General features: G+C 40.3%; 1 protein-coding gene across 4 annotated transcripts in view; it reads right to left on the reverse strand.

The window, feature by feature from the left end:
• Positions 1–7,714: 7,714 nt before the first annotated feature.
• dock4 (dedicator of cytokinesis 4) overlaps positions 7,715–25,465 on the reverse strand; it is a 125,521-nt gene continuing 107,770 nt past the window's right edge. For 3 of the 4 annotated variants that reach the window (XM_023349960.1, XM_023349959.1, XM_023349958.1), the window contains 7 exons: positions 24,166–24,277; positions 22,654–22,735; positions 21,367–21,476; positions 18,631–18,703; positions 15,829–15,945; positions 15,206–15,267; positions 7,715–10,259 (listed from right to left, as the gene is read on the reverse strand). In XM_023349960.1, the coding sequence (XP_023205728.1) occupies positions 9,804–10,259; positions 15,206–15,267; positions 15,829–15,945; positions 18,631–18,703; positions 21,367–21,476; positions 22,654–22,735; positions 24,166–24,277 (1,012 nt within the window). In that variant the 3' untranslated portion in view covers positions 7,715–9,803. The remainder of the gene's footprint in view (positions 10,260–15,205; positions 15,268–15,828; positions 15,946–18,630; positions 18,704–21,366; positions 21,477–22,653; positions 22,736–24,165; positions 24,278–25,465) is intronic. The other variant, XM_023349961.1, reaches the window with a different exon arrangement.

Raw genomic sequence — 25,465 nt, forward strand, 5'->3', positions numbered from 1 at the left:
CATACTTTTATAAGTCTGTGAGCTCCGATATGTTCAGATGTATGTAAAACTGCCCATCTTCCAAACACAACAGAAAAATGTACTGTACTTCTCACCTTAGATATCTTTCTGTCAGTCATAAAGATGTGTAATCATTCAAAAAGTACCAACATATGGGTATTTCTATAACTACCCATACAGTATAGTGCTTTAAATCAGGAAGTATGGTTGTTGCATCATACATTATAAAGCTATGATGTTTTATTGGAGTGTTATTCAATTTCGTAGTGAAATATTTTAAATACCACCTTACCATGACTTTAACTGAAGGGCCCCGAGAGAGATTCCTACCTAGGAGAGATGAGATTCAGATCAAGGCTTACTCCATAATATGACTTTCACAACATAACTGCAAATGCCCCTGTGAACACTTACCTTTTTGCACAGGGAAATATGGTTTTGCATCAGCCTTGTATCAGAAACCTGCTATGTTGCCGAACTGCTACAATAAAGTGGCAAAATCAAATGCATTGTGTCTTTTGTTGGAAACAATTGAAAAAAACAAGAAGATATGGATTAGAAACCTAACCCTCCAAGTGACTACCACCAAAGTCCCCCGTATCGTGCTTACTTCAATTTTACGCTGTTCCTGACGCAGCTCCCCCTCCCCCCCACCATCTCCCTTTGTTTAGCTTCCCCCTGTCCATGTTGGATAAAAAGTTAAACAGGAGAGGAACCTTAGGGGAGCAGATGAGAAAACAGTAGTCGCGATTCAAGCCACATACAATTTGATGACATGACCAGAGAAATCAATAGGAATTCATTGTGAGAAACCCCCTCTGAGCTTCTCTGGCAGAACAAAAGAACAATTCGGCTTGCTGTCGAGCTGAAGCGGTAATAGCCCGGTGAAGTCATCCTCCTGGAGGAATTAAGCCATGCGTGCTCGAGCGATGCAAAATCCTTCCCATGGCTTGCCTTGTTAACACCCCATCATCACCTAGACAGACACAGAATTCTGGCTGTCTTGTATTTTAATGCAATATTAACAATGTGTGGGCAGCTGCCAACAGGACGGAAAATACATTTAAAAAGACGTTTACAGTAATTGAACTCTCTTCACAACTTTGTCCCTGATCTATCTGTTGGGTTCCTTTGACTTTGTGATGATGTTTGTTGTACAAGTTTCCCTAACGAACCTCTGAGGCCTTTTCAGCAGGTATTTTGTTTTTCAGGAAAACAACCAAGAGGTTCATGATCACGCTAGTAGAGCTGTAGAAAGCCACAGCTCAAGAGGGAAAATCTCGACAGGATAACTATCATGCCTGTTTTCAGCGGCCATCGGACGAGACACCAAGTCCACCAGTCTGTCACAGGACCTGTTTTAACATCAAGCGGTCATTTCCATCACACCTTGAAATGGACCGAAACAGTTTGGGGCAAAGACAATCGTTTCCAAGCAGCTTTTCTGCTATAATTCAAGACTTCAAGCTGGTTCTCAACTCAAACAGAGCCCCTTCATGGGGGACAGCACTTCGAAATCTCGCCTGACCTCATGTTTATTCATGTGTGTAGGAGAAGCCGGAGAGGGGGTTCTTCTCGGCCGAACCAGCCAGGCAGAACTAAGGTGATCACTCGAGAGACGGGAGAAGGCGAGAGCCTAACATTTAATTTAATACACACCCTTGCGGAGAATGAGAACTAGTGACAGCAAGAGGTTAGATAAGGCCTGAAGAGTAGCTTTTAACACGGCTGGCCTGATACAGCTGCCCTCGGGTCCTGTTGGGTAGAGTGCTGAATCACAAAAGCTGAGGTGGAGAGGCGGATGGAAGACCTTTGGCAGGCACAAAAGTCTGTAAACAGGACCGCCTTTCGCTGACCTTTGGAGGATGAATCAGCGGTGAAGAAGATGAGAGCGATGAGAACATGTGTGGGTTATTTTCAAAATAGTATCTCTACTCTCGTCAGGGATATGACCACTTTAATTATAGTTTTATCACTTAGTACTATGGAAAAGTATTTGTGCCCTTACAGATTTCTGCAGTTTTTGCTCATCATCAAAGACATGCTTAGATCAGAGATACCTTGACTGATTTTCTGTTTGAGAGAAGAATTCATGATTCCATCTACTACGACTGCGTTTCACAGTTCCATCGAAACTGTACACTACCGTCCCTTGGCGTCAAAATTTGTGTTTGTTTTTACAATAAAAAATGTGTTACTATGCAGCTCAATGTGGAAATAAAATGGATGGAAAAAAAAATCCAAACTAAATATTTTCGTGGATATTTTTCAGGGTTTTTTTTTTTTATGCCAGAAATCTGCTTTGAAACAAGTTCGTCACACCAGAAGTTGACTTGACTCTAGTTTTTCCAGTTTCTCCAAAATGCACTACGAATAAGATACTGACTACTCATGACCCGCTCATCTTTTATAACAACTGAAAAAAAAACCACAGAGCAAACTGTTTTTGTTGACTTGTCTCAGCCACAAAATGTGCAACTGTAAATGTTTCATACAGTCAACTACAGAAGAGGCTTCTCAGAGGGTGAACTTGGCATCGCACAGTCTGTGAGAGGCTAGAAAAAAAAAAAACTTTACATAAATATGCAAGAGTATTTACAGTATTCTTTCCCACTCTCTGATCTCTCTTTGTCTTGCACGCTTTAGTATTCAAAGCGTTCGAAACCAGTAGTGAACTTCCCATTCAGCTGAGGCAACAGTCTCTCTATGAGGAGGGTGCGAATCAAAAAAAAAAAAAAAAAGTTAAACTTCACTCATCTTTTACCATTAAAAACATTCTGAAATTCTTGAAGCTTCCAGGTGAAAATCGTCCCCCGCTCCCCTTCCCTACAACCCGGCAAACACAACAAAGCCGATGTAGGAGTGGAGCGCAGAGATAAAACACGCCATCTATTCTTGTGAGCTCCTCTTTGAAACTCCCCTTCAGTGTTGCCTCGGAGATGGAGGCTCTTTGCTCCCTGCAGAGCGACTCCGGCTTCGCCTCTCCCTGGAGAGATTTGCAGAGCGAGACAAACACCTTGAGTTTCTCCGCGGCTGTGTGTTCTCCTAAATATGCTGCAGGCGACTTTAAATTGATACCGTGCACTACCTTTCCCTTGATAATTATACATCATCACCCATGAATGCTTTAAGCGGAAAACGGTTAATACTCGCAATAATAAACAGCTGCAAAACACCACATGCTGGCTAATGAAGGTTGCATCCATTTAGGAAAAAAAGAAAAGAACTCTGCCGAGCAGCTTCACGATTGTAGGGAGAACTCGTGTTATTTACAAAGTATTCACAATACAGTACCACAGACGGGTTCACACATTGTCAGGTTACAATGAATTCAAAGTGTTTTAATGGTAATTTATGTGGCCGACCAACACAAAGTAGAGCATAATTAGAGATTGGAAGGAAATTGACAAGTGTGACATGAAGTAAACAGTCAGTGGCACTGAGAAAATACATCGTAGGACCACTTTTCACTGTAGTTATAGCTGGAAGTCTATGTCTACAGCAGCTTTTTACGTAAAGATGGAATTTCTAGCCCATTGTTCTTTGGAAAGCAGCTCCCAATCACATGCATTCAATTACAGATATCTGCAAACATCAAAACTACATCTAATTCTAAATTAGACGTAGTTATGGACTTTATACGCAAGTATGGTTTGGTCCCAACCATTCCATTAGAGACCTGGAAGTTGAAGTGCTTCACCAGTCTCTGTACAGATTTTCTTAATCTGAATTTATCTCCACTCATCTCCTCACTAACTGACCAGCTTTCCTATTCCCGCTAAAGAAAAGCATGAATCCCACACCATGAATCTGCCACCGCCACGGTTTCACCATGGAGACGGGGTGTTGTGCCATTTCTCCACAATTTGCATTTTGCATGCGAGTCAAAAAGTTTCTCCATGTTTTCTGTGTCCCCTACATGGCCTTGTGACAAACTGAAAATTTAGATTTCGCATGGTTCCTTTCGACAAATATACTCTTACTGCTAAGACTTTCATAAAACCCAGATTTACTGCTTGCAATCGGTGTCCTGTCAGCAGATTCTCACACCTAAGCTGTGGATTTACAGAGGCCCCTGCACAGCTACCGGGGGTCTCGGCAGCAGAGCTTCGTGAGACGTTCAAACCCTGAGAGCGTTTCTCTGCCTAGAAAATGCATGTAAACACAGGATGACAGCAAAACATGGGGTTCAGGTTGATGGACATTGTTGAGGTTTTTTTTTTTTTTTGCACATGCTGTATTTCAGATGTAAAATATTTCCTTTAGTTTCCTTTGAAAGTTGTTTTTTTCTCTTACATGTTTGCTGTTTATCAGGAGACCCCAAACACAAGACTGAGAGGCAGGATTTCCAAGCATGATTTGACACAAGGCCACTGAGAAAAAAAAAAGATCTTTGCAATTTCTATGATACTCCCAATCACACCATGAGATCAATGCTGATGTGTTTTTCTGCTTAAGTCTGTTTGCTTGATAACTGGGAAGAAAAGCAGCAGAATGAAAGGGCCGGAGCAGTTATAAAATCCTCTCAATACTGTGTTGTTGTTTTTCCTTCAGCAATTACTTTCTTCTTGCCACTCAACCATAAAAAAATAGACTTGTGGAGTTCAAAACTAATAGTCGCCACGTTAAAAAGATTTTGACTCCAATTGCAGTTAGCCTATATTCTGTTTCTCTTGTTAAAGCTCTGGTTAGTTTAAGAAAAGCAGGAAAGATTTTTCAGTAATGGTGTTTTGAACCAGGTATTGTACTTGTAAAAAAAAAGAAAAGAAAAATTACACACCAGTCGACTATCCAGTAATTAGGCGATTTAAGTTTTTTTTCCCCTCTTTTTTTTGTACTGAAAACCACTAATACTTTTCCACTTCACTATTATGCTCTATTTTGTGTTGGGCTATTACATAAAATCCCCAAATAACGCAGAGTTTGTAGTCGTAACAGGGTTTCCCCCAGAAAACCTGCTAAGCCCAGTGGTTGGCTGCTAGAGCTGTCATTCATTCAGCAGCCCATCGTGTTTTTGTGTTAAAAACTGTTTAAAGTTGACAAGAAATTTGAAAATATCATTTGATAATTATGTGTAGTTAGAAGATTAATGCTTGAATACGACTATACAGTCTTAACAAAATGCAAACATTTCAAAAAACTAAAATAAATAAGCAAGGCTTAGCCGGGTGGGGGCCCAAGTAAAGCCTGGTGGCCCACCAGGCTTATGATACACTGGGGGAAACCCTGCATAATGCAAGAAAATGTATAATAGCTCAAATGTTTTTGAAAACATTTGCAAGACACTGTCCAGTTTTTCATGTGAGGAAGCAGAGAGTCGATGTCCACAATCAACAGATTCCCGTTGAATTTCCTTCTCCCCTGTCCCCTGAAAAGCCCGTTTGCTTGTTGCCACTTTAAACCGAAGCGCCTCTTTTCATGACGTCGGCAAAACCAGCTATTTTCTCCGGCCCGGCTCGATAGCGGGAGCATCGCGTCTCGGGGGCCCACAGGTCTCCGCAGAACGCGCCCCGCGCTGCCAGGAGACCCGGCGGTTAGCAGGGAACTCATTCCTGACATAATAATTGCTGTCAAATTAGAGCCGACCGCCAGCAATTAAGATGAGTGCTGACAGGTGAAGTGTGCTCCGTCTTCGCCGAACACACACAACTACAACTGGTGTTTACAGTCAGGAGAGAAATCTGCAATTGTTCAAGGTCCCCCGGTCAAGCAGCACTGCTCCATCAACACGCAATTGCGGCGCTGATTATACAGCAGGAGCCGGTGCAGCAGCTATACGGGTGCTGGGATAATTAGATGCTTTGTGATAAACATGGAACTTGCTCCCTGGTGTAAACGTGTCTTCTGTTAGCACACACCACTAACTCCTTTACGGCCTTCTAAACCGCGCGAGGCGAAAGGAGATTTTTAACTGCCAGACTTAACATCAGTTCTGTGCTATTGATTCTCGTGTTTATCGAACAGAACCAATTACACATCTGAATCTTAGAAGATTCTTCTCTTTTCCCCCCCCCCTTTCTAAACAGTGGTTCTCTGTAATGTTAAAAATGGTTCACAAGAATGAAGGGGGGGGGATTCAGATGTGCAGGTGTTGTACTGTGTACTAAGACACCCTGTTTAACCTATGCAAACAGCTTTTTTCATAAACGAAGAGCTTTGAGGCTTTCTTTTTGTTTGCTTGTGAAATTGGTTTTCAGAGTCAGGGCCTGAAGCACAGGTTCCCGACCGGAGTCTGTGCCCTGAAAAGATCCCAGCGGCTGTGTGAGGTCGCACAGAGGTTGTCTTGGTGAACATGTACTTGTCTGTAGAATTAGCTATATTTTGACAAAGTATCTCCGATGAAGTTTGTGTATTTTAAGAGGCTGCACAAAAAGACGGATGTAGTTTATATTCATTTAACTAAAAGGACCATCAGGGAATGTTTATGGGGTCCTAAGAGGAAAGCAGGGGAATTTGTGGGATGGCACCGTATGGCAAACACATATATACTTCTATAATTATGGCCTATAACTAGTTTATTTTAGCTTGGACAGGCCTCAAGGTAAGACCCATCTGTTTCACAGAGTTTATAAATTGGACCGGTTTGCATTGCTGTGAACATAGATGACATGTTTGGCCACTTACTGCCACTTTGTCACCTGAAGGTTCCTTGTGCATCAGTGCTGTGTTATCTTAGCCAAAAAAAATCTTGAACAAAAAAACTGGTGAATGATTTAGGAACCAAAAACTATAAACTTAAAGTCCACAAATGTATATTTTTTAAAAAATTTTTTACAACAGAAAAAGAAAAGAGATTTACTTTCCTTTCAACCTTGCACTTCCTTCCTCTATTGGTGACTTAAATAACATTTAGTTTTTAGCTTTTTCATCAATTTTGGGTTACTTAGCGTAATGCATTTGGTTGACCCAACCAAACCACTTGTTTATTCTCTAATACACTGAATTCATTTTGGAAATCAAAAAAAAGAAACAGAAACAAAAGCTAGGAAAACATCAATTTGACATGGTTCTCACCCTGAAAAATTTGAGTTCCATTAAAATATAAATTTGATCCCAATTAATCAAAAACAAGTTTCAGTTCAAGCTAGCTAAGCCATGTCTGTTTTGTAAAGGTGTGCAGCAGTAATTTACATACCATGCGGCCCAGCTGAGCTGGAGCTATGCTGTGATTTGACTTCAACTCTCCTTTCCCTGTCACTGCCTGGCATCTGTATGTTGTCTGGTCCCTTTGGCAGCCTTCATCTCATCTTCATCCTCACAGCCCTGATCACCTTGAACCTCCATGCTGTCATTAAGACATTCCTGCTGCTCCTCTTCTTCTTTTCCCACCTCTTCATGTCTATGGGCTTCTGTGTTTCTGCCTTGTTAGACCTCGGCGGCTGAGCTCATCTCTCACTTCAGACTTCAGTGAGGGAAAAAAAAAGAATAAATATGTCACCCCTCCCTCCGTGTTTCTGTAAGCTTCGCAGCAACTTGACCATGTATTTTTAATGATGGCCATGGTCTATGCTCCTAATGATGTTCAACTTCACTCTGAATGCTGTTTGCGTAACTGCACGGCTTCCTTCCCGCACAGCAGCAAATGTGCATTTAGCTTTTTCTAACGCATACCTGGATTTGTTTTACTGGTTAAATTAACATGAACTCCCATAAACATAACTGCTCTACAAAGGTAACAATCGTGGGATACAAGAAATCTTCCAGTGACTCCATCTTTATTCCATAGGGCAGTTTATTGAACTTGTAAATGAGTTAGAGTCATTGTGCATGACCTCCGCTTCTCTACACTCACAAAAACAATAAAAGTTTGAACATTTATAATAATTTGTTGCTCCAACATTACATTCAAAGCTGTAAATTGTTATAGCTACATCTTGTTAAAAACACAGTATTTACATTAATTGTAATACACAAATTTCATATTTGGCATACTTACATTGATCTCTTCATAATTTACATGTTCTCAAGTACTGATTAATGTGAATATTTAATCTCAAAAATTCACAACATATAATTAATTAAAAAAAAAAAAAATTAAAATACAAACAATGCTAAAGCTACCCAGTCCTCACCCACATCCCAAAGTTAATTTGCTGAATATTTATGCTGAAGTTCCATCTAATTCACTAAACAGTGTGAAATGTGCCTGTCACAGGACATCTACTCATCGCAGTAACAGCTGAACAGAGCAACTACTCGTCGTGCAGTCTACTCACGTCAGTGTTTTTAATTAAACAGAAAGCAAATCTCAACTGTACAAATGTTTGACTTTGATTTGTTTGAAGATATTCCTCCCGCCCATCAATCCTCTTATTTATTTTTTAAGGTCACTGTTGGTTGCAAAACTCCCAACTCCAACGTGACGTCTGCTCGAATACAGTTCATTAAAAAAAAACAAAAAACCAAAACTTTTTTGTGCTCGTCTAGATTCAAAAACTTATCGGGGGCAAAGTAGAGATTCATTTGGACTTTCAAAGAAAAGTTGTGTTAAAAAATGCGATTTCAAGCATGTTTGAGCAGTTTCGCTTTTGAGATTTGAGGTAAAAAATAAAAATTATAGGATTTTTTTTTCTTTTTTTCCCCAGTTTCCTTTGGCACAACGACTACTAAACCGCTCCACACTCAAAGATGTGTTACCATGTACATGTCATGCAGAGAGAACAGGGTGTGTTCACATAAACGGCATTAAACCTATGTCAGCAAACAGCTGGAGAACATGCATTTGGTCCTGACGTCATGACTTCACTTCGCTGAGTTTAAAGAAAGGACAGTGTGTTGTTGGTTTGCAAAAATGGCAGGTAAAAAAAATTTCGCGCAAAGAGCCTCAGAACTGCTGTTACTGTGCCAAGAACGAGTCCTGCCAACAAAAATGACCAAATATGGTCACAACTAGCCATGGGCCGATTATCGTTACCAAGGTATTCGGAGTCCGCTGCAATTGCTTAGCAATGTTGTCCTTGCAGTTGATTGAACCAGGCTACAAGTTTTGCTTCTGTTCCGTCAGTTTTCGCTTTGCAAGTTTGGCCAGACCCTGAAAATTGTATTTTCACTCCGTACCAAAATAATCTCACGCCGGCCCACGTCTAGTCACGACTATTGTACGAATTTTAAAGCAAGGCACAAATGCAGCCTCTAAATTGAAATTGATTAAAGTCATAAGCTCTTTTTAAAAAATATTCCACACTCTCCCTTGAGAAGTTGTAACAATGAGAACACACCCTCGTCTTCCACACTTCACCGAAATGCATACTCCAGGTCTTTAGCACCTTTTTTTTTTTTCGCCAAACAGTGTACAAATATATTGAGTTGTGTAAAAAAAAGAAAAGAAAAAATTTACAAATAATTAAAAAACGTGCAAGACCCACAGATAAAAGACTCTGTTTCCAATACTTAAGGCAAAAAAAAAAACTAATGTATACCAATATACATACATCTGAAATTGTTTCTATCAAAATGTTGTCGTTTTTTTTTTCTTAATTCTACAACGTTTGGGTAAACATATGTTACGACTGGCCACGGTTTGTGGAGAAACCAGTGGGGAATGACCACGTCAGAGTCAATGCCTCTAGTAAAAGTGGAAGGGAACCGCTTCTAATCCGCTAGTTTTACCTTTTTTGCCAGCTTCCGATCGCCTGGTAAATCGATGAGCCTGCCTCTTTTTATTGGGAGGGTCAGGAATGCCGAGCTGAGAATCACATGAAACGTGAGTGCCGAGTAGAAAAGTGCAAAATACGCCAGTGTGTGTGGGTGTGTGTGTGTGTGTTTTTTTTTTTTTATTATTATTATTTCGCCTAAACATACACCTATAGCTGGGACACCTTTCTGGGCAGGGGTCTCGGTCTTGGCACCCGAGGGTCGGCGTTCCCGTCCAGCTTCATGCTGCCCGTGCGGATCTGGTGAGGTTTGGGCGGCAGGGCCGGCGGGTCCGTCTGCGGCGGGATGGAGAGGCTGTGCGGGAGCGGCACGGGCCGCCGCGGGTTGTTCCTCTCGTACACGCTGTAGGGAGGCGGGGTCTTGTTCTCCCGGCGGATGGGCTCGTCGGAGCCGCTGGAGATGGAGTTCGGCAGTGGCGCGGGCGGCGGCAGCGGGTGGGGCAGGTGGTCGCCGGCGGGCAGCTCGGTGCCCGAAGCTTCGGACACGCTGCAGCGGCTCAGAGACGAGATGCCGCTGCTGTAGCTGCCGGACAGGACGGGCGAGTTGGAGACCAGGCTGGTAGACTGGCACTCGGTGGGGGAAGGGGTGAAAGGTGGCATGGCGGTCTGCGGGAGGACAAGGACGCACAGGATATTAACTGTTGTGTGATGCATCAAATCTTACGCTGCACTGGTTCACAAGCAATTTTCAGACTACATTAGCAAACCAAAATGCACCACACACATATCAAAATAGATCAATGTTTCATTTGGTTCTATTGCTTCTATTTTCCAAAGCTGCCAAAAGATAAACGCGTGCATTTTCACTGGAAAACTGTATTACAGATTATAGTCATCTTTTGAACTTTGAGGGGAAAAAAAGTGATGTTTTCTTCTTTTGCAGCTTTTATTTATCAGTATCAGAACATGCTGCATCGGCTGAAACCTGTATCCCATTGAAGGTTGCCCATTTCGTTCACCAGGTATCGCAGATGGCAGAGTAAGAGCTTTGTTAAAGTGGGTGACCTTCCATTGTAAGGTGAACCTTCCTGTTTATTTATTCATGAGTGTGGCTCATTTGTTTCTTTCCTGTTTCGGCTGAGTTTTTCCTTTTTTAGTTCTTTCAGAAATCTTATTTGTGAATCCTGATGCTCTGAACATTCCTGTTACTGCTTTTATGATTGCTTCAAACTGTTCTTTCATTTTCTCCTAAGATAGTTTTACTGAAATTCAATGCACTTTAGAAACAGAGACAGTTCATGTACGGTATATAGAAGTCAATTCAATCCTGTCATATAGATACAATTACGTTTGATCCTAGATATAGAAATATGCTTACGAAACCAGATTCTAGATTGTTAGCACCACCCATCTCTGGCGTTAAATTTTAACATCACCTGATCAGAGCACCTTTTACAAACTGCAAACAGAAATTCTTATGATGTTGTCTCAACCATTTTTTTTTTCTGCAGTTTTCCGCAAAGTCAAAATTTCTAATCTGCGACTGACTTGACTGATGGCTGTTGCAGGTAATACATCACCTGCTGATACCTACTCCACACAATCCCAACTTAACCAAAGAAATACTTTCATTCTCATATTCTAAGCATATTTATTTAAAATTCAATTAAACTTGCCTTGGTTAACAGTGCATAATTCTAAAGGTTAAACAATATCATAACCTCAACGGATAATTGTATAAACTCAGAATTTGTCAATGCTCCCTAAGTAATGAATTAGTGCAGTTGCACAACTTTTATATTGTTTGTAAGGTAGCAGTAATAAATTGCCCAAACAGAATCCAGAAAAAAATAATAGTGAGAGCACCAAGCTTTTATACTCCTTTAATGGCTCTGGTGCACAGTGATTAAAAAAACAAACAAAAAAACAATATGTTGGCCAATAATTTAAAAAAAAGAAAGAAAAGAGAAACCTTTGAAATGTTTTTTTTCTACGCAGATATGCCATGCTGCTGGTGTTTCTGCTAAAACCTAATTGGATCCAGTGGACTATGGAGTTGATCAGTACACTTCACACTACAAGGGGCATGCACAAAGAAAGGTAACCATTTGACATGCACAAGTGGAGAAACCTTATTTCATCTGGGTCAAGCTTGACAAAAATCTATAGACTTAATAAAGCGCTCATAAGTAATTTAAACTCGTCGCTTTTTCTTTTTTTTTTTTTTTTTACCCCAAAGAGAACCCTCTGACCAAACATTGTTTCTGCTCCTTTACGGGGGAATAAGTGCAGCGCTGTCAGAGAGGCTGCATCTATTTTCTGCAGGTTCACTGCTGCTCCAGGGGTTTGCGGTGTGGTAATGGGGCCCTGGCTGCAGCCCCATGATGTGTGTGCGCTCATGCGCCGGATAATGCGGCTCTGCTTGGGGTCTTGCAGAGGACCGGTCGCCGCGCCGTGCGGCTTGGCGCTTCGCTCCGGGCGCCTCCGTTTCGCCTCGGCAACACGCGGCCGCAAACAAACTCGCCGTCAAACACACACACGAATCTGACTAAAAGGCGCCGCAACGCTGGGCGCCGAGCGGTCACTCACAAAGTAAATGTGACGAGTGAGAAGACGGAGAGGTTAGCGCTGTTTGTGTAAAGAAAAAAAATAAAATAATCCAAACTGAGACGAGTCGAGCCAGATGGAGACCAGTATCGGTGCTGCTGTTTTTTTACCCTCATTAGGAGCTCTCGCAAGTGCTTCCTTAACCTTTCCCCAAACTTCTGCAGCTTCGACTGGCTGGTATTAACTAATAAGAAGCTCATTAGTGAGAAATCTGAGCCTGAAGTCATAGCAAGAATAATCAGTTTGTTTGCAGACAAATGTTGGAAAAAAACCAAAAAATAAAACGGAGGTCAAAGATACTAAATCGGTGTTTCAACACCTCGGCTGATTGATGCCAAAGGGAGCTTTTAGTGCGCCTAGCTGACAGGTTTTCTCGCTGCATTAAAAGCAAAGACTTTTTCATTTTACAGTGCTATTCAAAAGTATTCATAACCAAGAATTTTTCACCCACTGTATTAGAATTTAACCACAAACTTCATTTTGCAGCAATTTCATCAGATGACCATCCACCGCAACCTGCAGGCTAGAGAAGAACCAAAAACACACAAGATAACTCTGGTCACAGCTCAGGTGGAATCTCTCCAAAGACAAGCTACAAGTCATGAACTCTATATGTTTTGTGTGTGTGTTGGAGTAGCAAGGAAATTGTTGGAAGTAGTTTCCAGTTCACGGAAGGTGTTCATGTGGGATGAGATCAAAATGACGTTTTTGCTTTTTTAACTCAAGAGTGGCTAACACGTGTGAATCCTCATGGTGTCGAATGTATCCAGCTAAATACAGAGATTACCTCGCAAGAAAACTTGATTTAGGCTGCCGAAGACTTCCGGCCGGGGTCAAGGTTCAACCTCTACCAGGACAACAACGATAAACTAGGCCTGTCATGATAACTAATTTTGCGAGACGATAAATTGTCCCAGAACTTATTGCGATAAACGATAATATTGTTTTGAGACGATTTTCAAGAAACATAGCAGTAATAATGGCACATTCTCAAGGTAACCTTAAAAACACAATGAACATTTATAAACTAGAACTGGAAGACAGTTTAAATATCCAAAATAAATAAAGAAAACAACTAACAAAATTAATTATGACGTCTCTGTAAACAAAATTGTCTCTTGAAAAAAGGGCCAGTTGAGACCTAAACATCAAACTGAAGACTTTCATCATTCAGTTTTTGGTAAAAAGAGAAAGAAAAGAGGAAAACAACAAATTAAGCAGATGAAAATGATTGAGTTTCTTTTAATTTATCACGCGATAAATTGATTTATTGTTTATCGTGACAGCCATACGTTAATCATAAAGCCAGAGTTGGGACCAAATGGTTCCAATCAACTTGCATTCGGTCTAGTCCAGGGTCGGCAACCCAACATGTTGAAAGAGCCATTTTGGACCAAAAAAAAAACAACAAAAAAACAAATCTGTCTGGAGCTGCAAAAAATTTAAAGGCTTCTATTAGGTTTATAATGAAGGCAAAACAAGCTTTAAGTGTTTATATTAGCCTTTAAGTGTGTGATCGAAAAAACAACAAAACGGAACGTGCATAACGTGCCCTTTATCTGGGCAACAAACGGAGAGCAATAAAACGCAACCTGCAGTTATAAAATAACCCAGCAGCCTTTTGAAAAGGTAAAGTATATAAAATTAAATTAATACAGTTTAAGTCTTATTTCTGTGCAAAGGGTTAGGGGTTAGGGTCTTCTCTTTTGACACGCAACCATCCTCGGACCTGAGCAACAAAACACAATAATATCGCTAAGTGTCATTCTAAATATACAGTGACAAAAATCACTAATCAATTTATAAAAACAACCACTTTGTTACTACATAAATGTGCCTATGGCAGGATTGTGTTCTTGTGTTTAATGTGACTTCTGTTTACGAACATCACTGGACAGTTTCTCAACATCGGGCATGTAAGGTGTAACTTTAATCTTGACCCAGCAGCTAATGTAGCGCCACATTACCGGTTTTTTCAGACTATTAGTTGCTACTTTGTCCCCACGCTTTGAACCATGCGGCTTTTAGCCCAGTGCAACTTATGTGTGTAAGTGTCCAGTTATTTAAAAAAAAAAATAATGTGGGTGATGCTTATAGTAAGGTGCGCTCTATAGTCCGGAAAGTACGGTACTCTTTTTGTTATCTGACAACTTCTCGCTACAGAGCAAACATTCAGGTAATCCTTCTGCATTGGCAATGAATGCAAATGATTTGGTTCAAGAATTGTAGAATCTCTCCTCGACTATTTTCCTCTTTTCCCCTTTGCTCTCCATGGCCCACCACACACCCGTCGGTCTGTTTACAACAGCCACCTGCCCAGCTGAAAGAAACGTGTCACAGGCTGTGACGCAAATCTTTGTTGACAGAAATGTTGAAATTTAATATTTATTCTACACATTTTTACAGCATTGGAAAATGTTAAGAATGATTATGTCATGTTTGTCCTCCTACAGAAACCATATTAAAACAAAAAAATATATATATCCCACCCCTATCTTTTTCAAATTTCAAAGACTTTTTTGAAAAAGCTCCAGAGAGCCACTAGGGCAGCGCTAAAGAGCCGCGGGTTGCCGACCCCGGTCTAGTCAAAACAAAAAGCAGTAACAGGTTGTGAAAATGCATGAGATTCTCTTTATCGAATCTGACAGAACGACAAGTCAAAAAAAAAAATCCCTCTCACTAAAAATCCCATTGGAACAAGTTGCATGAATTTTTTTTTGAAGGTGTTGCAAATTATATATATTAAAAAAAATATCAGTAGAGAAGTCTAATAAACCCATGTACGTTTTCAGATTTTTTTATTAAACAGGTGACCCTGCAGAACCTTGAACATATTTAGCTAAGACCCTCCAGCCAATCCCGTTTCGGGACCTCTTTGGGACGGCTGACACATTAAGTCCTAAATCAGCTCCAGTGAGCAGTTAATACAACCCGTCTCTGCCTCACGATCGACACAGAGCGGGATAATGACCGTTTCCAGAAGAGCGAACAGAAGCGGGACCGACCTTCTGCGGCGATCTGGACATGGGACCCGGCGACTGCGACCTGGCGTTTTTAACGGAGGAAACTGCAGACAAAAAAAAACAAAAAAAAAACGGAGAGAGAGGAATAGAATTAGGGGAGAAGCGTTTTCTTTCACACAGCGGGATGACACAGCATGAAGTCATGCAAACAAGGACACACGAAGCAAAGAGAGCCTAGAGCTGAAAGAATCAGCGAAATCAAATAAACACTGTTGTTCTGCAGGTCCTCCAGACTGCCTTAAGCTGCCTCTACACCCAACAGCTGCTCTCGCACTCTGGAGAAGGAGGAAGCGACTCCATCTGCTGATGACGCTGCTGGGTTAACCCGAAAACACTCAAGCTAAATCTGTTTCATCTGTAAATAATAATAAAAAAATCTAAAATGAAATAACACTTCGAGCTGACAGCAGAAGAAGAATTAAATTGCATTGAAACGCAATGATGCCGGTCAGTATAGAAAGAGCGGCTGCCATATAGCAGAAGGAGGAGGAAGAGGAGTCAGGTGGGAAACTGGAAAAAAGAAGAGCCGTTCCAGAGCAGCAGGTGTCAAAAGCCAGATTGGGAAAAATTAGCGTCATTCTTCAGCAGAGGGTCGGCCATTTTACCTGGGTGCTGTGGCCTGGGAGGGATGGGAGGGCATATGGGTTTGGAGACATTGTCAGAGAAGGACGGCGCCCGCTCTTTGACACTGTCTAGGCTCCAGCTACTGGGAGTGGGTCTCACTTTACAGCACACAGACACACCACACAAAAATAAAATAAAAATTACATGATGGAGTTTGCATGCAAAAACACAACATAAAGTAGAAACACTGACATTTTCTATGGGTAATAACATGCTGATGAATGAGGCTGGAGTCGTTGTAAATGCATCAGTCTTGAATTTTGATCCAATGGAAAGGCCTTAAATGGGCTCATAGTTATGGAGGCCATGTATGTCAGCTAGTGTGTGGCAAACGGCTCAACCTCGATGTGACAGATTCAACATAAACCGTTTCAACAGCTTGGCTTATTGTACAAGACATATTTCTGTCTTTTCTTTGAAGTAACAGTAGGTGAGTAGAAATGATGCAACGTCATATTCCGCAAAAAAAAAACAACACACACACATGCCGGCACACAAAGGACATTGGGTTGTTTGCTCACTATCAATCAAAGTGGATCAAAACTATATTTTTTTCCGAAGATATTTGTGCAGTTAATTATTTGGCTTCCTTTTTTACATTTAATAGATTTATCTCTGATTCCCACAGGCCTTCCTTCATGCGCACATTTGGATATTTTCTGCACAGAACGGAATATAATGAGGCATATCTTTTTGAAATTTTGATTAATTACATTAGCTGACACTGGGTCACAACTTTAGATGCAGATGATTCTGTGAGAATAAATTGCAATCAGGAAATCGGTGCAGTTGTTCCTTGTATGCTATGTCTTAGAGTGGGTGTTAAACTCTAACAACGCAATCCAAAGATATAATTAGAAGGTAAAAAAAAAGTTACACTTCCTCAGTAACAGGTTCTGTGTAAATCCTTCCACCCTTTTTTTTTTCTTCTTTTTATCATTGTCATCAGTGCAGACGGCCCGCATCACCATATTGTGATACAGCGCCCTTCTCCTGCTGTGTTAGTTACAGATCACACTCCACTCGCATGGAAGAGTTTTGTGTTTTCGTGCGAGTCACAAGGAAGCTATCACATCCACGCTCCTCGCTGTTTATTAATAGGCGAGTAATCTGACACCATCTGTAATTATTCCTACGCTGAGGAAAGAAGTGTGGAGTCGTTGCTGTTGTTGGTTGTTCTGTTGCATCTTCAATTTAAGTCCAAAAGAAAATATGGAGGCGGGGAAAGTTTTTGAAGAAAATTGGAAGAATTTTGGCCGAGATGTGAATAATTGTCTTTAAGACCATTAGACTGGCTCAGAGCTGGTAGAGGATGATCTCATAGCACTCTAAGCCTTTGTGAAGCTCTGAGAAAACAAGTTTGAACAGCAAAGGCTAAAAAGAAAAACAACAAGCTGTTCTTTTCATGCTTTAAAGAAAAATACTTTAGGGTCTGATGGGAAAAAAATGCATAAAAGCATCAAATGGAACCAGTCTTTCTTTTTATGTTCAGCATTTGTTTTGAACCCACTTCAAAAATGCTAATGTCTGCATCGTCTCTGGCTTAAACGTTAAAGGCAGACAAGTTGCATCAGGCTGCAGAGGGTTAAGAATAATAATAAAAAAAATACTCTTTAAATTTATGTGACAGTATTGCATGGTGTGCGTCTTGTATCGCAATATTTTATTTTACAGAAGGTAATTGCAAAACACATAATATAGGTTTACTGCATATTTTAAACTGATGCCATCTCCTATCTGAGCTATATATACAGTAGTAGGTATGCACTGACTGCAGGGAGTGCTTTGAGAGTGGAACCGGATGATTTTTAGATACATATTGCCAAATCTGTTAGTTGTTATGGAATACCATGTTATTTTCAGGGATGAATCAAAGAATTATCCAGGTAGTAGAAACAGTCAAATGAACCAGGCTGTATTAAGCTACTAATAATGTTATTAAAATCAATTTTTCACTAGAAAGATAAACACACATCGGTCTCACTTGAGTGGCACTTTATCTTGTCATTTCAATTCTGAAACTTTTTAAAATTTATATTTAAATTTTTAAGGTCTAAAATTCAGATTAGACTTATTCAACCTATTAAAAACATATATCATATAAACACTTGGTGCCAATTTAAGAGTTGGTGAAACACGTTTGTATCATTGGGTAAAGACAATTTAACAAATTTATAGACATGACAAAATTCACCGAACTACTGTACAAAAAACTAATATTAAAGATTTATCTTCAGTTGTGTTTTGATGTGGGGGTTTATTAGAAAAAGTACAACAAAAAAATATTACTGTCAATAACGGCTCTTTGAGAAAAACGGAATTCAGTCAGAATGGAAAATGTATGGTCAAGGCTTTGCAAAAATTGTTTATTTGAAAAGGTCATTAAAAAAAACAACCAGTGCATTTTTGTTATATTTGTGTTTTCAAAAGAAGCTTCTACGGAGATATTCACTGCAGCTGTGTACAGTGTGTAGTAAATACACACTGCATGTATGAGCAAGATGGCTGACACTCTGCACAGTATTGCATGCACAGACGAAAACCCAAGAAGCTGTTTGCTTCTGCAGTTTCGCATCACAACGCAGATGGCAGCCATTTCTCTTTGGGGGTTAGGATAGATGGACACAAACAAGGAATTTGTGATAAAAACACTTTTTCTATAGACATAAAATAACAGATATTCCCTGTGAGTTCTTTTTTTTTAGTGTTTCTGATTGCTGAGTGGACAGTTCCCAGTACAACTCAGGAATATAAATAGATGTGCAACGATAGCGAATGTGTACCTTTATCTGGTGCCGAGAGGTTGGGGTCACTCCTGGGTAGAGTGGTGTCGCCTATCTGGTGAGCAGGAGCTCTCTGCAGAATAAAGGAAATCACACAAATTAATCTTAAAAACACACAACGAATAAAGATATTTCAGCTGCGCTACATGATATAATGTTTTTACAAAAATTGGACTAAAGCTCTCGTAAAGGAGAGAACATCGACGACACAAACAGCAGAGTATTCTAAGTAACAAATGCAGAGTTCATAATTTTGCTAGAAGTTTAGGATTCAAGTTGGTTGTATTGACTGCCAAACAAATCCAGGAGACAAAAATTTGATCTACAGAACTGACTAAGCAGAATTTGATTTGAGAAGTCCAGTTCCAGGTCATGTTGTTATTTTGGTTACTTCTCTGAGCTCATTCATTTAGTCTGACGGTCTTCTCTGGAGTCCAGCATTTTCATGTGGACTCAGGAAATTGATTCGCTTGCGGTTGCACTGTGCAATGTGACTCCGGCATACACACAATAAACTGGCTTGATTAAATTAGCAGACTCTATGCAATGATGTATTTTTTTCCTACCAAGAAAGAAGTGCTGACAATAAAAACAGAGGCGTTTTCACAAAATACAAATAAGAGAAGTGATAAAAAAAAAATAGGACAGTAATTTGGCTTTGTCTGTATTTGTGTTTGTGACACAGGAACAAGAAGAAAGTTAATGAGTTTGCATTGTTTAGTTAGCATTGAGCTTTGATTGCTAAAAAAACAGCAAAATACACTAAAAATGTAAATAGACATGCTTAAAATAATGGATTAGTTTCCTTAACCCTTTTGTGATGTCACAATAGGGATGTGCGCTTGGAAACTTTTATTTTGGGCAAGTGTATTTTATCATGAAGAATTAACATTATATATCATTTTAGACCTAATTATCTGACAGATCATTAATTTAAAACTGCAAAGAAATGTCAAGACATGTTGGTTTAGGCTCCGCCTGAGAAACGTGACTTTGCGTTCGCCCTAAATTTGCAAAAACAAGAATGCAGCTAAACAAGTCGTCTTTCTAATAACCGACATTAATCACCCAATAAAAGTGTTTTGTAGTATGTAGGTCATCGGCAATAATCTCCTCCGTAGAATTAAACATAAACGGGGTGAAAAAGAGGTGAACTCCACATTAAGCCGCGAGCGATGAACGGCCTTGAAAAGCAAACAGATTAGGGTTGCTTTGTTTTGTTGTTATTTTTTTTTTTTATCGGAGCTTTGTCGGTGGATTGATTGCCTGGTTCCGTTACATACTGTCCTTCAACCGGGAAAGCAATTACAATATCACGTTGCTCTCATAACCTCTTGTTTTTATGTTATCAGCTTGGTGTACAGAACGGTTCCTTTGCCCCCCACCCACATAATGGAACAAAGCTGGAGTAATCTTTAGCAAAAACAGAAGTAACTACTGCTCTTGAAAAATTGCACCTCTCAGCGACAAAATGGCCTTACACCACGAGCCCTCGCCAAGGAGACATTTTTGTCTCTTAGGCGGAAGTCGCCCATTGAGATGTATTGTACATTAAAAAGGTGACCTTGTTTTCTGCCACAGTGTGCACCTCATTGGGTGCTGCAGTTGTTACAAACTTCGAGTTTCCCTCTAGGCAGAGTGTAACACCACGCTGGACAACTATAGATCTGCTTCCTAATTTGTCTTTGTGTCCCAATCACACAACTGCACACTTTGACAAAAAAAAACAAAAAACTTAACTGAGGCGCCGGTAAACCTTTTAGGGAAGGCAGAAAGTAGATGAAATGGCTGGATCTTTGAGGTTATTTTTCCCACTTGTGACATACTGTACAAATGTATTCTATCTTTCTAAATATTGCCCTGAATGAGTTGCTATATGTTCCTTGACCTGGTTTTGATGTAATGTGCTAGAGTTATAACAGGATTAACACTTTAGAGATCTTGATGGTGGTAACAAAGGTGGAGACTGACTTAAAATAATGAGCAATTTATTTCCCTAGCTATGTATTCCTTACATTATACCGGTGGTTGAGTTGCCATGTATGCATGTTTTATGTTGGTTTAAATGTGAGGGAGATTTTATTGAACATCTCATTTGACGCACTCCCAGTGTGAAAAGTTTATGTATACTGGAGATCAGTAGGCTGGAATTCATTGTGTCCTGCTGCGTCATGACCAGGCCAGTTACTTTTGAGTGGCATCAAGGTCTTGTTCTATTCTAATTTCCAAACTCCATAAGGTTCAGGGGTTTAAAAGGCTTTTAATTGCACTGAAAGGTGCCTGAGTCACCAGGATTTTTCTGTGGTTGTGTAACATATTGTATGTAGCATACATACTAGCCACTGCATAGCCTGTTTCTGTGCACTGCTTATCAGCTGGTTGAAAGAAGGAGAAGGCTCATGCAACTTAACCATCTTTTCAAATTTGGTGTCAAACGCAATGGACGCCATGGTGTACAAAGAGAAGTAGTGCCACCTTATTATTATTATTATTATTATTATTATTACCCTAACTAAAACTGTATTTGGAAATTCAGTGTCACATTAGCATCAAGCTATTACTGAATACTGGCTAAAGACTTTGGAACCTGAATGAATTTATATAACCGATGAAACCACAAACTTAGCAAGATAATAAATATTTCCATGGCAATGTATCAACTACTAATATAAATTAGAAATTTATGAAGAGGAAGAATGCCAAAGTATATAAATGAATACGTTTATATTTGCCAACCTGTGCAGGTTCAAGGGGATTGGAGAAGATGGCACTGACAGGTCTCTCTCGCGGAGACAGACAGGCATTTTCTCTGGAATGCTTGTGTTTTTCTGCCATTTGAGGCGAACCTGAAATGAACAGTATGATATGTTAGAGCCGTGTCTCACACACACACGTGCACCCCTGCCAGCAAGCACATTCGCAAACATGCTCAGGACCAAACAGGGAGCAAGGTGTTAGGCTATTACCCCCAAATACTGGCAATCAGGAAAGGCCAATCTCTCTTTCTCCCTCCAAGCCTCTCTCTCTTTGCCGTCCTTTCAGCCTCAATAGCTCCACAACATGATAAATGGCTTGGGCTCTCCTTCACACACACACACACACATCCTCCTCACCCCCTCTAACCTAACTCCTTTACCTCCTCCGTTACACTGGACAATCACAACGGGGACGTGAGCCACAGCTCGACACGGTTACATGTGTAGCGCGAGTCAATAGATAGGGGCAAAATCCAAACGCGCAAATTCGTCATTATTGCCGCCCTTCCCCTCAGCAGCTGCCGCATGAATCTTGAACCATTAGCCAACTTGACAGCACTTGGAAGACTATCATATGAATATAAGATAGCAATCGCTGGCTCTCCTTCAGGTAGCACCACAGAGGCAATAATTCTCCACACGCTTTATGGGTAGACAGAGGGCACTTTTATAAGGGCGCCGCCCGCTGTCAGCGGCTTGCCAAAGGGGAGTGCATACGCTTCCATAAACGTCTTCATATATTCTAGCTTTTTATGATCGGGATCAGGCAGAAACACATTTACACATTTGAACACATCGGGATGAGAGGGACAGCAGGATGAGGCATTAGCTATTCACTCTACCCAGCGGTGGACGCTCGGATAACCGAGTCTGGTCTGGACAGCGCTTGTTATAAGGGAATAGTCAGCTCACTTGTAGAAATCTCTTATTCTCTCTTACCACGTTGCGAGCTTTCGCCGCCGCAATTTTCCCTTCAACACCATTTCTTCCAGCTCATTTATTTATCCGTCTTCATTTTGCATTCTCTCTGTTTCGCCTTTCCTCGGTTTGTTTTCCTTCAAGCTCACTTTTTCTACATTCTCTTTGAAGATCTTCTGCCGGGCTCTAACCTCATCAGATTGCCGTTCCATTTTGGGAGACGGCGTCGCCGAAAGGTTAAAAGTACAACGTTGCACGTAGAGAACACTCGATTCAGACCGCTTGGAAATGAAATATCAGCTGGATGCTCGGACACAGGGCTTATTTATTTTGATAGAAGTCACCTTACCTCTGGCACTGGAGGGGGCTGAGCTGGTGACGTTGGGCGAGGCAGAATGGTTGGAGCTGAGGCTCGAGGTAGATGGACTGGGCTGGAAGTGGGAAAGACGACATTATGAACATCTATCTTAAATCACCAGAACATTAATATTAATAAACTTCAAGTCAAGGTTTATTTATTTATGTAGTCCATTTACAACAACCTCAGCTGACCAAAGTGACCAAGACCAACTTGGTTGGTTCAAACACACACGGTGTGGCATCACCTCTGATTCTGAATAATATTGACAAAGGTTCATCTTTAGTCACAACTTAGAGTAAATCAAAGCATTTTTTCTCCGATATATTACGTTAGGCACAGGTCTTTATTCTATTTGATCCACCGACATGCAGCTGGTGGATTTTAAACCAGGTTGTTTTCCCCTTTCATTTAAATTTCCATCCAATTGAATAAAACTGGATGGTTGACTTTTATTTAACAGCGGAGTTGGTTACACCCGTTCATTTAACTTGGGACGGTACACCGAGCATTTTCGAAGTCCTTATCTCGTTGCTGACAACAATAACATTTTGCTCTTTTATTGTTTGTATGAACGCCTCAGCTGGAGTTTTGACTAGAATCTGACAAAGAATCTGTGGAGGGAGCAAAAATATTCCAAAGACTTGAAGCCCACTATCAAAATACTGGAACAGCAGAAATATGTAAAAGCCAAATTGATATAAGGAGTTTTTCCAATGATCCAATTACATTTTTTAAATATTATATTAAATGTTTAGTCATCACTTGAGGGATGTCTGTCTCATTTTCAATCAAAAACAAGCTTCTTCGCTGGATAGAAACAATTATTAATCTAAGTCTGCAATTGGTATGAAAACTTTTGAACTTCACTCTATCTGTAGTGATAAAGCCGGTGCCTCATTCTACTAATATCAATCAAATAACTGCAAGTAACACCTTAAAAGGAAACTCTAAATCTTCAATTAGATGTCACATTGTTTCATTTTCTTTCCAGGTAAAGAAAAGCTTTAATATTCCAATCTATTATCCTAATTGACTCAGTCAGATTCCTGACAGCAGCCTTTTTTCCCTCCCATGTTTCCCCTCTCTTATTATTACTCCGGTCCTGCCAGGTGCCGCGGACGGCTTGCCAGGAGTTGTCGGCAGCTCTTTGAATTGGCCAAATCCAGTTTAGATTAGACTTAGGCAGGCTCCCTGGACGGCCCGCACAAAGCACCGTGTCCTGAATTGATATAATCATGACAATTTGCTTGGCCGGACAGAGCCCTGGACGAGAAAAGTCGAGATGATAGAGAGGAAAAAAGGGTCAGAGGAGAGAGAAAGAAAGAAGGGGGTGGGCAGGAGTGCCGGCAGAATAAAGTGAGGGCAGATTCAGATGCGAGTTGAGCCTGTGGGGAGCAGGAGGGCAAATGTTGGGATGTGGAGTCAATCTACTACTTTAACAGCCTTTTCCGTAGTGCGCGAGAGGCTGCTTGCATGCGCGTTTTACCGGTGACGGATTACCTGCATGTTGAAGACTTCATCTGAGCTCTCTGACTGCCCGGTGATGTTGCTGACTTCGTTGGAGGCTTGAGACGAAAGAGAGGACGAGGAGTACCGGTTCACTGCAGGGTAGCTGCAGGGGCTGACGAGACAGAAGGAGAGAGCTTGTTATGGTGGATCTTTGTAAAAGGAAATGAAGTTATTTTCTTATCTGTCGTGAAGTCAAAAAAGTTGAAATTCCCACTGAACGTTTTTGTACTTTCTCACGTTATGGGCCATAAACTTCAGCGGAGTATTTGGGGGGATTTGATCAAAGTAGCACATAACTGAAGTGCATTTCTTTTTTTTAAACAATCTTATAAGTGTTGAGTAAATTTGGATTATATACTTAAGGTTTTATGGAAAAGGACACGTTGGCTAAAAGCAAACATGATATAAATCGTGCCTACAGTGAAACACGACGGAGGCAGAATCATGCAGCAAGAATGATTTTTCTCATTTTAAAGAGTTAAGCTCGTTTATAGCAATCTTAGCAAACCAGAGTTTATTCCTCCTGCTAAATAAACTTTATCCTGAGTAGCGAAACCAACACAACCCTTTGAAAACACACTATAGACACTATAAAATTGTGCTTTAAGTCAAAATTCGTTTTTTTAAACTAAAAACATCAAACCTTTATTGATACAGAATTTTTAGGGTGTTTTAATAATTATTCAAAAGAAATTGTTTTAAAAGAGAAGCACAGCAATAATGGTTAATGACCAAAAATTTGGAGTGAATAAATTAATTATAGTAGTTTTTGTGACATAACTGTCACGCTTATTGGAAAATTCTTTGCAGACACTAAAGGAAATCATTCATTATCTTTCCTTAACAAAACATGCCAAACATTATTGTTGTCCACAGTTATAAATAGCCACTCTGGAGGGCTTTTATAGCTACATTTGGCTCCAGACCTGCAGGTTGCAGACATCTGACCTAGCACATAAAACCACAGTAATATGTGTTGAAGTTTAAAAAAAAAAAAAAAAAAAAAATATATATATATATATATATATATATATATATATATATATATATATATATATATGTATATATATACACTGTATGTATTTTTTAAAAATTATTTTATTTATTTATTTTCCTAAAAGTTCATTTGGCATGTAACTGTGTTTCACTTACCATAAATTCGCCATGGAGTCCAACACAAAGGGCAAACCGGCAGAAAATAAAAAAGAAGAGAGGTGTCAGTCTGGATGATAAACAACTGGTACAACAACTTCAGCATTTCATCAAAACAAGATCAAAATCTAAAGAAAAG

Source organism: Xiphophorus maculatus, chromosome 17 (genome assembly GCF_002775205.1).
Source record: "Xiphophorus maculatus strain JP 163 A chromosome 17, X_maculatus-5.0-male, whole genome shotgun sequence".
Classification (NCBI taxonomy): Eukaryota; Metazoa; Chordata; class Actinopteri; order Cyprinodontiformes; family Poeciliidae; genus Xiphophorus; species Xiphophorus maculatus.